We start from the raw sequence: 16,070 nt of genomic DNA, 5'->3' as shown, positions 1-16,070 counted from the left end.
TTATCATTTTTTGATGCTGGTATTGATTTTTGTAAACTCAATTTTCAAACATTGATATTTCAGTTTTTCTTCATAATTTCTAGAAAGTGATTATAGCCTAGTGATTGTTTGTTATCTTGAAATTTCTAAAGCCTTTTGTCCAGGGTTTTTCTGTAAGTGAGAGATTCATAAGAAAAAAAAAAAAAAATCAACGCCGAAATGGCTACAAACCAAGGCTAAGGCAAACCCCGGACCAACCAAAAACCAGGGGCAAGAGCACAACAATGATCACCCTCAGGGCCAAAAGATGAAAAAAAAAAAAAAAACTAAAAAATAAGAAAAACATAGGAAGAAGGAAAAATTATGTATAGAAAATAAACAAAAGATGTTATCCACTGCTGGTCCCAAGCTTGGATAAAGGAGGAGGGTTGCGTTAGATAGCCGACAGCCAGCGTAAAACTAGTCGGATCCAAATATGAATTCTAGACAAACTATCTGTTGGGGCGTAACCCACATAGAAGTCTAGAATTCATGTAGCCGACCCTACATAGTGGGATAAAGACTGGATATGTTGTTGTTGTAGAAAATAAACAGAAGCTTGGGTGTGATCGAAAGCAACAATCCATCTCAGAAGAACAAGCCTGTTGTACTGATCAGAGCAGGAAAACTGAAAACGAAGTGAGCCCCAACTGGAGAGGCAGCATCGAACACAAGGCACTAGAGGGACTGTTGGAGAGAATGAGACATCTCGGTTATAGTCTTATTCTCTTATTCTTTATATTCCTTGTTGTGTGTTCTGCTGTATTGTATTTTGGATAGTTGTATTATTTGCTTGTAGTTCTGTTTGTAGCAGATTATTAGTTAGCTGCGTGTGTTGAGCTCTGTTGTCAAGGCTACATATATGTGTTAGCCTTTCGGTTGTTGTGTAGAGATTCAATTTTCTTTAATCAAACATTTGGACGAGATGTTTTCTTTCAGATCTCCTATTTTTTCATTTAGTTTCATTTTGTTACATGGTATCAGAGCCTTCGCGACTTGCATCCATGGCTTCTCTTGATTCGACCTCGTCTTCTTTGTTATCTTCTGCTGTTTTGTCGGATTTTGCTTCGGTGTCTAAGGCGTTTAGTTTTGCGCCTACGAAACTGGACTCGAACAATTATCTCTACTGGAAGGCACAAATCTTGACTACAATTAGGGCTTTCGATCTTCTGCCTTTCATAAATAAAACTGATCTACCGCCTAAGTATGTTCTACCTGGTGATGTTGAATCTAATTCGGAACCAGTTGTTAATCCTAAGTTCCTGCGGTGGATGCGGTCAGATCAACTTCTCCTAGGATGGCTGTTTTCGACGATTGATGAGGAGGTAATTGGACAAGTTATTCATTGTGAATCTGCAGTAGAGGTATGGAATACTCTTGAGAATTTGTTTTCTCGTCAAATGATTGCTCGTTCCTTTCAATTGAAACAGCAACTTAGATCCATTAAGAAAGGTGATATGACTGTCACTGAATACATTCTACAAATCAAGACCATCAATCATGCATTAACAGCAATTGGAGAACCATTGAATGATCAAGATCTGTTAATGACCGTCTTGCATGGATTAGGTGAAGATTATGACACTGTTGTTGGCTTAATTACGTATCAGATGAATGAAATTGACCTTGAGAAAGTTCAGTATCTTTTAATGATGCATGAACAAAGATTATCTTCAAAGAACATGGAGATATCTAGTGGATTGCCTAAATTTGATTCAGCTGCTGCTATGAATGTCAGCTATGCTCCGTAACAGCCTAGAAATAACAGTGGGAATAATAATAGTAGAGGAGGTTTTCAAGGTTTTCAAAATAGAGGAGGACGAGGAAATGGTTTTAGAGGAGGTCGAGGCAGAGGTCGATTTTCTGGAAAAAGATTTTATTGCCAACTCTGTGGAAAACCAGGCCACCTAGCTGATCGCTGTTATCATAGATTTGATAGCAGTTTTCAACGTCCGTCCTTTGGTAGAGGTGGAAATGAATCAAGTTCTCAGGCTTTTGTAGCATCTCATGAGGGTAATGGAGCTTTCTTGACAGATTTAGGGTTTACTCAAGAGACTCATCATGGTTTTCCTTCTCCTCCGTTGAATGAACAATGTTCGTCTTCTTCTTTGTCATCTTATCAACTTGGTGATACTTCTTGGTGTGTAGACTCTGGTGCTACAAACCATATCACTTCTAGTCTTCAAAATCTTTCTCTTCATTCTCCCTATGGTGGTAATGACAAAGTAGCTGTAGGAAATGGTAAGGCTCTTCCTATTGCTAATGTTGGCACTGGTACTATCCTTACTCAAACCAATCCTCCTTCTGTTCTTTCCTTGTCTCAAGTTCTTCATGTTCTTTGCATGAAAAAGAATCTCATGAGTGTTTCACAGCTTACTAATGATCATAATGTGATTGCTGAATTTCATTCTAATTTTTGTTTGATCAAGGACAAGGTCTCGGGCAAGGTGCTGCTTCAAGGAGTTCTTAAGAATGGTCTCTATCAGCTAGATCCAGCATTTGTTCATGCTGCATCTTCAGCTGGTCCTAGCTCTCCTATTGCTATTTTTCCTTCAAATTTGTCAACATCTTCTATGACGAATGTCTGTTGTTTAGCAAGCTGTAATAATAGTCAAAGAGCTTGTAATAAATCCAGCATGCCGTGTACTGATAAACTTTGTAAACAGTGGCATGCTAGGTTGGGACATCCCTTTTTTTCTGTATTGAAACAAATTCTTAATAAAATCAGTGTTCCTTGTTCGACTACTGATTTATCTTTTTGTGACTCATGTAAATTGGGTAAACTGCATCAGTTACCCTTTGCAAATTGTCCCATTACAGCAAAAGATCCCTTAGAATTGATATATTTAGATCTATGGGGCCCTGCTCCTATGTTATCCATTGAGGGTTATAGGTATTACATTATCTTTGTTGATGCCTATACTCGATATACTTGGCTGTATCCCATGAAATTGAAGTCCGAAGCCTTGTCTATATTCAAAACTTTTCATAAGTTTGCTGAGTTGCAATATTCGTTTAAACTCAAAGCTCTTCAAACAGATAATGGTGGTGAATTCAAAGCCTTCATACCCTATCTTCATGGTTGTGGCATTCAATCTCGGTTTTCTTGTCCCTACACTCACCAACAAAATGGTGTAGCTGAAAGAAAACATAGACACATTGCTGAAATGAGACTTACTCTTTTAGCACATGCTAACATGCCTTTGAAATATTGGGTTGAAGCTTTTCACACTGCTGTATTCACTATCAATTAGCTACCAGCTTCCCCACTTCGGTTTCTTACTCCTTTTGAGAAACTATATTGCAAACAACCAAAATATATGCACTTACAACCATTTGGTTGTGCTTGCTTTCCTTTTCTAAGATCTTATGCCAAGAACAAGTTTAATTTTCCTTCCTCAAAGTGTGTGTTTCTCGGTTATAGTCAGATTCAGGCAAGATATAAATGTTTACATCCTTCTGGTCGAGTTTATATCACTTGGCATGTTGTGTTTAATCCTGAGGAGTTTCCTTTTTCTTGCTTATTTTTTGCTCAATCTTCTACTCCTCCGTCTAATTCTGTTCCCAGTTTATCTACTAATGTTTTGCATTCTTGTTCATCCTTTCATTGTGGTCATTTATCTTCAGCAGCATCAGCACCTGGTATACATGATCCATTTGCTCCTTCAATTGCTACTCCTATTTCTACAGCTGATCCTATTATTCCTGACCTATCAATTCCTGATCTATCAGAATCTTCTTCTTCCTCTTCTCATGTTTCTATTGCTCCTCCACCAAGACAGTTTTTGACTCTTCCCACTCATCCTGTGATTACTCGTGCAAAAGCTCGCCAACTTTCTCTTTCTTCTCCTTATGCCTTGGTGAGTTCTCTAGAACCTAACTCTGTTCAAGAAGCACTTCTAGACCCTAATTGGACTAAAGCCATGAAGGAGGAATATTTAGCCTTAATTCGGAATAACACCTGGGAACTTGTTCCATTTTCTTCTGAAATGAATTTGATAGGTTGCAAGTGGGTTTTTCGTGCAAAGTACAATCCCGATGGTTCTCTTCTCAAGCATAAAACTCGTCTTGTTGCTAAGGGGTTTCTTCAAACACCCAGAATTGATTTTGTTGAAACTTTCAGCCCTGTTGTTAAGGCTCCAACCATTAGAGTCTTATTTTCTTTGGCTGTTACATATGGTTGAGATATTCAGCAGGTGGATGTCAATAATGCATTTTTAAATGGTGATCTTGATGGGGCTGTTTTCATGTCTTATCCGAAGGTTTTCTTGATCAGTCCTGCCCTTCTCATGTTTGTTGGTTGAAGAAGTCTCTTTATGGCCTTAAACAGGCTACTCGTGCATGGTATACTAAGCTTCGAATAGCTTTACAGAGTTGGGGTTTTCTTCGGGCCATATTTGATGCTTCACTCTTTATTAAGCGAACTTCTAAATTTGTTTTGTTTGTACTTGTTTATGTTGATGATATCTTAGTCACTGGATCAAGCTCTGCTGCCTTGCATGGTTTTATTCATGATCTTGACAAAAATTTTGCGTTAAAGACGCTAGGTTCAGTGAATTACTTTCTTGGGTTTGAGGCTTATCGAGATTCTAAAGGCCTCTATCTAACTCAATCCAAATATACTCTTGATTTACTTACCAAGGCTATTATGGCTGATTGTAAGTCTTGTGTTGTTCCTCTTAGTTCAGCCACTGTGTTTACTGATGAAGGTGATATGTTTTCTAACCCCTCTCTATATCGGACAGTTGTAGGTTCTCTTCAATATCTTACATACACCAGATTGGATATTGCCTTTGTTGTAAATAAACTCAGTTAGTTTTTAAGCTGTCCTAAGGATCAGCATTGGCAGGCTTGTAAGCGGTTACTTCGGTATCTCAAAGGCACAATTGGTTTAGGTTTGGTCTTCTCTCCCTCATCTTGTGATTTACCCCTAAGTGTTTACACGGATGCCGACTATGCAGGCTGCAAAATCACAAGGCGATCTACTAGTGGTTGGTGTGCCTTTCTAGGCAATAATCTGCTTGTTTGGGGTTCTAAAAAGCAGACTATAGTCGCTCGATCTGTTGGAGAAGCGGAATATAGGGCAGTAGCTCAAGGTGTTACTGAAATTTTGTGGTTAAAGTCTCTCTTCCATGAACTTGGGTTTTCTTGTTCTCAGACTCCTATTCTTTGGTGTGATAACTTGGCTGCAAAATCTATCTTTGAGAATCCTGTTTTCCACTCTAGAACTAAGCACATTGAGATTGATATGCATTTTGTTCGTGAAAAAGTTGAGTGCGGTGCTGTTGAAATTCGTTATGTTCCCACTATGTATCAGCTTGCTGATATCTTTACTAAAGGCTTACCCAAGGATCGGTTTCAGTTCTTATGTCATAAGCTTGGTCTTCGAGTGACACCTGTGCGTCGCTGTTTGCCTGTTTCAGCATCATTACCTAAGTGTGCTTCAGGGAGGTCTCATTTGAAGGGGCATGTTGAAGAGCTTGAGGCAGCTGAAGGCAGGTCTGTTGAAGAGATTGAGGTAGTTGAAGGCAGGTCTAAATTGAAGGGGAATGTTGGAGAGAATGAGACATCTCGGTTATAGTCTTATTCTCTTATTCTTTATATTCCTTGTTGTGTGTTCTGCTGTATTGTATTTTGGATAGTTGTATTATTTGCTTGTAGTTCTGTTTGTAGCAGATTATTAGTTAGCTGCGTGTGTTGAGCTCTGTTGTCAAGGCTATATATATGTGTTAGCCTTTCGGTTGTTGTGTAGAGATTCAATTTTCTTTAATCAAACATTTGGACGAGGTGCTTTCTTTCAGATCTCCTATTTTTTCATTCAGTTTCATTTTGTTACACGCTGAACAAGAGACTCCAGGATCACAGAAGCCAGCCTCCAACAACAAGCAATCATCAACTCAATAGGGAGGGAAGACCTGGTCCCTCAGAAGATGCCAAATATGACAAAGAGCATAACTCTGAATAGACGGTCTGAATCAAAGAGTCGTCAGACGGGCCCACAGAATGCACTGAATCTGATGAGCCAACTGAGAGATAGATCTCTCCTGATCACGGAAGCACTTGTTGTTGCGCTCCCTCTAGATGAAATACACCAAAGCATGAAGCACCAATCTGTTCGCCACCTACCACAGGCCCTTGCCACTCCATCTCGCAGCAGCCCAAAGCACACAAGTATCCTATCAACGCCAAGGCCAATTGAATTTATTTGATCTGTGGAAGAATGTTAGCACCTCTTTGGAATAAGGGCACTCGAAAAAAATGTGACTATGTCTCTCTGCATTCATCCTGCAAAGGAAACATCTATTCGGAAAAGATAAAAAAAGGTTAATACGGTCAAGTGTAGAAAGAAGCTCCCGAATCGCTAACCACAAAATAAAAGAATGAGTTGGAATATACTCCGACGACCACACGAGTCTATGCCAATGAGCCCGGGGATGCTGTTCCTGGAAGTCCTTAAGCGCAACCCTAATCGAAAAAACACCGTTCGCAGCCTTTATCCCACGGGGAACGCGGGGAAGGCTAGGAACAGCGAACGGTGATTCCTAATAAGATCGTAAGGCGGACAGGGGAAAAGGTTAGGCCAATTCCAAAAGCCATTCTCAATGAAATCAGAGACCTTGGCCAAGGTATGTATGCCTAATTGCCGAGGCAATTGGCGAGAGAAACGATCAATAAGCACATAAATCCTTCCTCTTCTTGTGGGGTTAAGATCTGTACATAAATCAAAAAGATCCCAAGGGGGCAGCACCTATTTCCATTTAAATGTTGAATTGAAAGACTTACCTACAACTAATCAAATATATTCTAAAATGGATACTGTAAGATAAAATAATGTCAAAATGTGTATTTTATAAATGAGGTGTACAAGGAGTTATATACATGAATCCTATTTTAATGTGAGGAAACAATATATTATAAAGATATACACAAAATATAAACAAATCATCTAAGTATATATAGTTACTTAATATGAAGATTGGAATCAAATATCATATTCCTCTTTAACACTCCCTCTCAAACTGGAGCATAAATGATGATCATGTCAAGTTTGGTGCATATGTATCTCACAGGAGGACCTCTAAGCGACTTAGTAAACAAGTCAGCCAATTGATTGTTAGAACCTACAAATGCTATGACAATATCTTCAGAAAGCAACTTCTCCTTTACAAAATGATAGTCAATCTCAATATATTTGGTTTTCCTCTTGGAACAAGGGATTAGAAGCAATATGCATTGCAACTTGATTGTCACGAATCAACTTCATCGACTTGATTTGAATGACTCAAAACTCCACAATCAACTGTTTCAACTATATCAACTCATATGTTGTTAGGGCCATTACTCTGTATTTAGCCTTTGCGCTGGACTTGGCAACAACACTTTATTTCTTACTTTTCCACGATACCAAGTTACCACCAACAAATGCACAATATCTAAATGTGGACCACTTATCACTAGGAGATCTTGCCCAATAAGCCTTTGTATATCTCACAATTTGATTGTATTCATGATCCACCTTGGCCAGGGGCACCTTTTGTACTGAAGGATACAGATCACTGCATCTTAGTGATTGTCACAAGGTGAATCTAAAATCGGACTTAGAACTCTCATACTGAATGAGATATTTGGACAACTGATTATAAGGTAGTTAAGTTTGCTAACCAACCAACAATAGCACCCAAGGTTAGAAATAGGCCCACCTTATTGTCACGACCTAAGCCTGACAATCGTCTCTCTTTCTATTCGATATGAATGGGAAGATGTTTCCAAAGGAACAGAGTATTGAACCGAGGAAAGGAAGAAGAAGAGAAAAAGAGAAAGTAAGAATGAGAGAGAGGATAAAATATGCAGATATTCTTCATTGATTTCAAGGAAATCGCTAGGAAACGATTTATATAGCCTGCAAAGGCAGATTCCTACAGCTAGGTGGTTGTAATTGTCTACTGCCAGCTAAATCCACATGCATGTGGATTCCCTAGGCTAACAATCTCTAACAAAATTGGAATTACAACAGTAAAATAAAAAAAATAGTATCGAAATAACAATAGTAAAAGAATCAAGAAATTAAGAAATTGAAAATTTTTCCTAGGGTCAAGTTCATAGCGTGACACCTATCTAGTAAAAATTTGATTTTTGGATCCATAGGGTATCTATTGCTTACATCTAAGCATCCTTGTTTCTTGTAGCATGTTCAAAGCATACTTGCTATCAGCAGATATGGTTTCGAATATTAAAGATTATGATTGATTGATTTATTTATATGGAATGTAGATTGTGTATCTTGTAGATTTAGATTGATTGTTTCTATTAATTGTTGTATCCTAAAGTTATGTAGGTTTCCTAATTTAGTTTTAGAATCTTTCTTTAAATGTTTTAGGCAACTTCCTAATTCTAATAGGAAGCTAGTGTATAAATCAAATCAGCTTCTTTTGAGGTGATTGAGACGATAAGGAAGAATTTGATTATCCTTCTTTCTTGACATGGTATTAGAGCCATAGAAGCGTTAATCCGGCTTCAATCGTAGCCTGTTCTTCCAATCTTCCTTTGTCAGATTGTCCCTCTTTCTTCTCCTTCTCATCATCATGTCTGTTACGCATGATCCTATACCCGAATCTGGAGATTCCAGCCATGCGACTGAGGTTCCATCTACTGAAACTCAGTTTGCTGGGACTCATGGCAGTGGTACAGGGGGAGAATTACAAAACCTTCAAGTAGCTTACCGGTTGAACGGTAAAAACTACTTAAAATGGTCCCAGCTAATCCGCACCTTTCTTAAAGGGAAAGGGAAACTCAGCCACTTGTTGGGAATAGATCCTAAGGAGACGGATCCAGCATTTGGAGCATGGGATAAAGAAGACTCCTTGGTGATGTCTTGGCTCTGGAACTCAATGGTTCCAGAAATCAGTGACACGATCATGTTCTTGACTACGACTAAGGATATTTGGGATGCAATAAATCTCGCCTACTCTAAAGTCCGCGATGCAGCGCAAATCTATGAAATAAGAGTGAAGGCAGCAGCAATCAAACAGGGAACAAGGACCATCACTGAGTATGCTAAACAGCTGCAAACACTATGGCAAGAACTTGACCACTACTAGTGCTTGAAGATGAAGTGTAGTGAGGATGCAGCCCTACACAAACGATTTGTGGACAAAGAGAGGATCTATGATTTTCTAGCCAGCCTCGACCTCGAATTTGATGCGATAAGAGTACAAATCCTCAGTAAGGAGGATTTACCTTCCTTGAATGAAGTTATTTCTTTGATTAGAGCAGAAGAAGGAAGAAGAGGTGTCATGCTAGAAACCCCTTCTGGAGAAGGTTCTGCCCTAATCTCCTTGAAGGCTAATAATCGTGGTAGAGGGCCTAGAGAAGAAAATAAATGAGTAGATAAGGACTCCTTGTGGTGTACTTTCTGCAAAAAACCTAGGCATACCATAGACCGATACAAGGCAAGATTGGTGGCCAAGGGATATACATAGGTATATGGAGTTGGTTACTTAGACACCTTTGCTCCAGTAGCTAAGCTCAACACAGTTAGAGTGATTCTCTCATTTGCAGCTAACCTAGATTGGTCTTTACATCAATTTGATGTAAAGAATGCATTTGTGCATGGAACACTCGAGGAGGAAGTCTACATGGAAGTACCACCAGGGTATTCAACCACTACAAAAGACCCTGTTGTTTGTTGCCTCAGGAAAGCTCTCTATGGCTTAAAACAGTCACCTAGGGCGTGGTTTGGAAAGTTTACCGGTGTGATGCTTTGTATGGGGTACCGGTAAAGTCAGGGAGACCACACTCTTTTTTTTCACCACTCGGCCACAGGGGGAGTCACGGTTTTGCTATTTATGTGGATGACATAGTAGTCACTGGTAACAATGAAGAGGGCATACAACAACTACCAGAATGTTTGGTAAAAGAGTTTGAAATTAAAGATTTGGGGCGGTTGAAATATTTTTTGGGGATAGAGGTGGCTTATTCCAAAGAAGGTATTTTTTTCTCTCAACAAAAATATGTAGTGGATCTCCTCAGAGAAACAGGGCTTCTCGGTTGCAAAGTAGTGGAAAACCCCATTGATCCCAATCATAAGCTAAGTGAGGCATTAGAGGATGATTTGGTTGATAAAGAGGCCTACCAAAGGCTAGTTGGGAAATTGATATACTTGGCTCATACTCGGCTAGACATAGCATATGCCGTGGGAGTTGTCAGCCAATTCATGCATACTCCAAGGGAATCTCATTTTAAAGCTGTCTATAGAATCCTACACTATTTGAAAGGCACACCTAGGAAGGGCATTCTATTTAAAAAAGGTGAAGCTATGTTACTAGAAGCATACATAGATGCTGATTATGCAGGATCCATGGTGGATAGAAGATCAACGTCTGGCTATTGTACCTTCTTGGGGGGTAACTTGGTCACATGGAGGAGCAAGAAACAAAATGTGGTTGCTCGGTCAAGTGCTGAAGCCGAGTTTCAATCCATGGCCCTAGGTATGTGTGAGCTATTATGGTTAAAAATATTATTGGAGGATCTCAAGGTTGGATGGACAAAACCTATGAGACTCTATTGTGATAACAAATCAGCCATTAGTATTGCACATAATCCAGTTCAACATGATAGAATAAAACATGTTGAAGTGGATAGACATTTTATAAAAGAGAAATTGGATAGTGGGATGATTTGTACACCCTATATCTCCTCGGGAGATCAGCTTGCAGATATGCTAACCAAAGGCTTTCCAGCAGCCATGTTTAAAAAGATGACAAGCAAGATTGGGATGACAGATATCCACTCTCAATCTTGAGGGGGAGTGTCAGCAGATATGGTTTCCAATATTAAAGATTATGATTGATTGATTTATTTATAAGTAATGTAGATTGTGTATCTTGTAGATTTAGATTGATTGTTTCTATTAATTGTTGTATCCTAAAGTTATGTAGGTTTCCTAATTTAGTTTTAGAATCTTTCTTTAAATGTTTTAGGCAACTTCCTAATTCTAATAGTAAGCTGGTGTATAAATCAAATCAGCCTCTCTTGAGGTGATTGAGACGATAAGGAAGAATTTGATTATCCTTCTTTCTTGACACTTGCTCTTGAAATATAGATGCCTTGCCTTGATCATGCCACCCATACCTATAAAATATTTCAATTGATTCATATCCTTGCTTGAATTTGTTCCTAGAGATGTGTCTTTAATTCAGTGATACCAATATCATCATCCTCTGCAATATATCATTAACATATACTACTAGAAGAATGTGACAACCTGATTTAGAGCGATAAGAGACTAAATGATCAACCCTAGTTTGAGTTAACTCAAACTCTAGAACAGCTGAATTGAATCTACTAGTCCAAGCTTGAGGAGGCTATTTTAGGCCATATAAAGATTTTCAAAGGCAACACTCAACACCAGATGCTCCGTGAGCAACAAAACTAGGAGGTTTCTCCATATAAACCTCCTCCTGTAAACAACCACAAACATGAAGGCATGCATTCTTGATATCTAGCTGATGGAGAGGCTAGTGAGACATGGCAGCTAGAGACAAGAATTACTAAATAGACAATATCTTGGTAACAGGAGAACAAGTGTCCCCATAATCAAGGGAACAAAAAAACTTAATTGTACCCTTTAACAAATGAAAATGGTGAAGATTTTTAATCCATACCCTCTAGAAGGATATATAAACCACCCTTGTGCTTTGATTTGAAAGAAAGTTAAACCAGAAAACCCAAGGATGTCAGACAACCAACACATGTTCCCGAACTGGCATATATTTCTACCAATTTCAGGTGTCAGCATATTAATTTTCCAATCAGAGATCTGGTAACTAAATATACACTTAATGTGTTTAAAATTCCATGACGAGGATGTCAAATGCCATATCCACTTTTATTTTGACATCTGCAGTTCATTAATTGCTGCTGTGGAGAACTCTGTATTTCATATTTGTTGGAATAAACATTAGATATAGTTGCTTATTTTACATTCATATTCTGAAGGGATGTTTACTATGGTGATCCAGTGATGGATTTTTCATTGATGTTGCAGATGAAGTTTTTTCTGCTTGTTCCATAAACATTGTTAAGCTTAACAGTTCGCTTTTGTTATTCAGAATGCTCTGAGGCAACAGAGATTTGTACGGGAAGTCACAATCCAATACAATCTTTGCAATGAGCCTTGGTATTACCTTGAACCTCTTTTGTTTTGTTTTTTTTCCCTCTCTAATTGCTTTCTGGATATTTGCAAAACCTGTCTGTTATTTTGATTTTGCAATTGTACTTCAATTGGAAACTGTTCGTTTGTTTTTCAAACATATTAGAAACAGGGAGCATCATCTAGATCAGGAAGTTTTTGAGAATTTGCATTGCATTCATGTCATAAGTTCCAGGAAGCGTCACATATAAGAATATCAAGTAGCCATTGATTTTCTGCTTAGATTTTTCTATGCCCTTAGATTCTCTTAGGCTTTGAATAAATTAACATAGGAAATGTGCTAGTATGAAGATCTTATTATTTTTCAACTAACTGATATGAGTAGTTCCTTTTTTCAAGTTGAGAGATAAGTGGGAGGGATTTTTTTTTCAAAGTTACTACTATTTTTAATTTTTTTTTGTGAGTACTTGTGGGAAAAAATAATTCCCAAGCTACTAGCAAGTGGTCCAGGTCAGATTACATAAATTTGCCCACGCATCAGCGGGACAAAACCGCTAAATGATTAGGGTTTTTCAAACAAAAGGTAAGAAATGCTTATTCTTAGAAGCACTTGCTGAATCAGCGCTTTTGTATTTAATCTTCATAATAGAACCTATCATAATGCTATAAAGTTACCTGTATGATATAAAAAAGGAAAAAATGTACAAAAAGCTTAACATAAAATACATAGCATTCTACAAATCTATATAAAAACAATTAGAGCAACCAGTCTAAGGCTAACATTATCAAGTAGAAAAACAATTGAAAAAAGTAACGTAGACACATGCATTTATAAAACAGGTAACTACATATATACATTATAAATGTATAAAAGTAAAGCAATAGATATGCTGTAGTACCCCATATTACATAATATTTTGAGGAATATTTAATCAAAGAAAATTTCATACTTGAGGTTATTCTATGAAAATTTTCAGAGAAATTAGTAATTATGTGCTTAATGAGTAAATGATGATTTAAGGAGGTTTTTGGCGGACTGAAGGGGAGACCTAACTGACTGAACTATGTCAGGAGATTTGGTTTTAGCTCATTGGGAAAATTCAGCTGATTGACTATGACTTGGTCAACCAAATGCTCTGTTAGTTTAATGACCAGATTTTGTACCTGAAAATAAAACGGAGCGAAAGGATGGGTAGTAAAAAATTGGCACCCAGGTTAGGTTTGAAATTTTACAAGTCCATAGGTGTGTTAAATCTGAAAAATGGTTTACCCAAGTGAAAAACCGTTATATTCCGAAAGTAGGCGAAATATTCGAAATAACTGTGTAAGTTGTGATTCATCAAGGATGAGTTGGGAAATCTTTATGGAAGCTTGAAGTTTAATTACTTGGGTAACCATGAGAAGTCTTTTATTCCTAGTGGTACATGGGATTAAATTATAGAAGAAATAATAAAAAATAAAATAAAGAATGCAAAGTGGAATGGCTGGCCACACATGCATTTTAGTTGATATTTAAATGACAGGTGGCTGTTCGTGGTGTATTTGAGAAAGGCAAGTGGGAGGTACCAATTACTTATTTAAGTAAAGAGATGATTCATTAGTCGCCTTGATGAAGTCTCAAGAGTTTACTTAACTAAAGAAAGTAGAGACCATTTTTTCCTAAAGCATTGCCAGTCATCTTCCCTGAAAACAAGTCCTGAAAAACATAGGAAGAAGAGAACTTAACTGCACAGTTCATATCTCTAATCAACTTACTAACTGATATCAGGTTGCAATTAATGTTGGGAACATGTAGAATTGACAAAAGTGTTAATCCCAGCAATTTAATATCTCCTCTCCCAGCTATATTAGTCAAACTGCCATCTGGCACTGCAGCTTTGGCATTATCAGTACATTTGTCATAGGTAGAAAATAGGGAGAAACAGCTGGTCATGTGATCTGATTCTCCTAAATCTATAATCCACACATTTTCAGAGTTTCGGTGAGACAACAAGAAGTGAAATTTACCTCTAAGACTGCAACATTAGAGATTGTAGGTTCAGGTTCCTTAGAGACCTTGGATTGGGAAAATCGAGTTTTTAAAAATCTCCATTTGTTTTGTAGTAAATGGAAGAGAATTGTCAGGCTTCTCATTTGCTGGTAATGATTCAGTAGTATAGGCCAGTTTAGGTTGGTCCCTTCGATTTTTTTGACTTCCTAATTATAGGTTTATTGTGTAGTTTCCAACAAATTTCCTTGGTGTGACTAGGTTTATTGCAGTAATTACACTAGAGGTGTTTGTCTTTATCCTTTTGAGTCTTTTGGTGTAGTGGACCATTTTGATGTACTGCCAAGGTAGAATTTTGAATACCTATGTTTGGAATCTGAGGAGATGAGTTGTTAAGCATCACTTTCTTGCAACTTTCCTCTCTTCTAATTTCAGCAAAGCCCTCATGAATAGAGGGAAAAGGTTTAGAGCCTAGGAGTCGGCCGCGTACTTCATCCAAGTCCTTGTTGCGTCCGTGCAAGAAATCAAACACTCGCTCCTTCTCAAGCATCTTGGCATATTTGGCACTATCTTTAGAACAGTGCCAGTTTTTGTCATATAATAGATCCATTTCCTACCATTATTTATTTAAGATATTGTAGTATTCAGTAATTGACCTAGTACTTTGTCGACTCTTGATGACAGATCGAATCTCAAAGCATTGTGAAGTGTTTTTTAGGTCTGAATAGATTTCTTGCACAATTCTCCAAATATCCTTTGCAGTTTTGTAAAATAGATATATCCTTCCTATCTTTGGCTCCATTGCAATCGAATTCTCAGCATCCCAGGTTGAGTAATGAATGATGAAACCTAAAGAAATCCCCATCTGAATAATTTAAGGACCAGAAATATTTAAGAAATCCCGTTGCTAGAGAATCTTGTCACATATTCTTAACACTTTAAGAATAAGAATCTCAAACAGGAAATTCATGGACTCATTTATACAACAAACTGAACAGTAATGAATGATGAAACCTTGCCTTTTTTTAAGATATACAGAGACACATCAAATGTATTTACACTCCTGCTAAAAGTCATTTAAATCTGTCATTAAGGCACATCACTAATAGGAGTGTCACACTATGGCTTGGCCATTTGTGGACAATTCATGAGACATTACAATTATAAACTTTTTTGTTGAGTTTTTAAGCATATTGGTTTTGGTATTGGGGATGGGTTTAGGGTCACACTATGACATAGTTAAATTTTGTTTGCATTACTAGTCTGGCTATAGGAATGTTCATTCAAGCTTTTTTTGATCCTTTTAAGTTTGGGAGGGTTGAAGATGTGATTGTTAGTGGTTCGAGTTATCTTCTAATGGCATTACATGGTCTCCAAGTGTTAGGTGGAATCTGTAAGATCAGAAAATTTACTCTATAATGACATTTTTGGTTATTTTTAACCCCCCCCCCCCCTAAAAAAAAAAAAAAAAACCCTTTTCAGTTATGTTTTTGGACTAGGTCATTTCAAGACAAAGGGGTGGATACATGGAAGTGGTGCCCTTAGGGAGATCCTTTTCAATTCATTTGTTTTAATGTTGCCTATCTGAGGGAGGGATTCAATTCTTGTTGGACAATAATTTGGGGGTTGAAATATGTTGAATTGTTAATGACCATCTAATTTAAAAACTTAAACTAGTAGATGGAGGGTTAACTTTATCTTTTTGTATTATTATGTTTACTCTCAACACACCCCCTGAAGTATGGCCAGGCTTTGCTGCATAACTAGTCTAACCACGTGCAACTATTTAAATATTGGGTTAGCGGTAAGGTTTAAACTTAAGACTCTTGCCTGCTTTGACATCTTGTTGATTTGTTGACAGCTATCTAATCTAAAAGTTTAACTTATAGATGGTTAACTTTATTTTTTATATTA

General features: G+C 37.6%; 1 protein-coding gene across 1 annotated transcript in view; it reads left to right on the top strand.

Moving 5' to 3' along the window:
• The window catches only part of LOC127803079 (uncharacterized), a 79,204-nt gene that overhangs the window by 48,401 nt on the left and 14,733 nt on the right, over nt 1-16,070 (top strand). The window contains exon 8 of the mRNA XM_052339104.1: nt 12,129-12,196. Within this exon, the coding sequence (XP_052195064.1) occupies nt 12,129-12,196 (68 nt within the window). The remainder of the gene's footprint in view (nt 1-12,128; nt 12,197-16,070) is intronic.

The sequence above is a fragment of the Diospyros lotus genome, chromosome 6 (genome assembly GCF_014633365.1).
Source record: "Diospyros lotus cultivar Yz01 chromosome 6, ASM1463336v1, whole genome shotgun sequence".
Taxonomy (NCBI): Eukaryota; Viridiplantae; Streptophyta; class Magnoliopsida; order Ericales; family Ebenaceae; genus Diospyros; species Diospyros lotus.
Note: the sequence above shows the minus strand (reverse complement) of the source record. Positions and strands in the feature narration are given on the sequence as shown.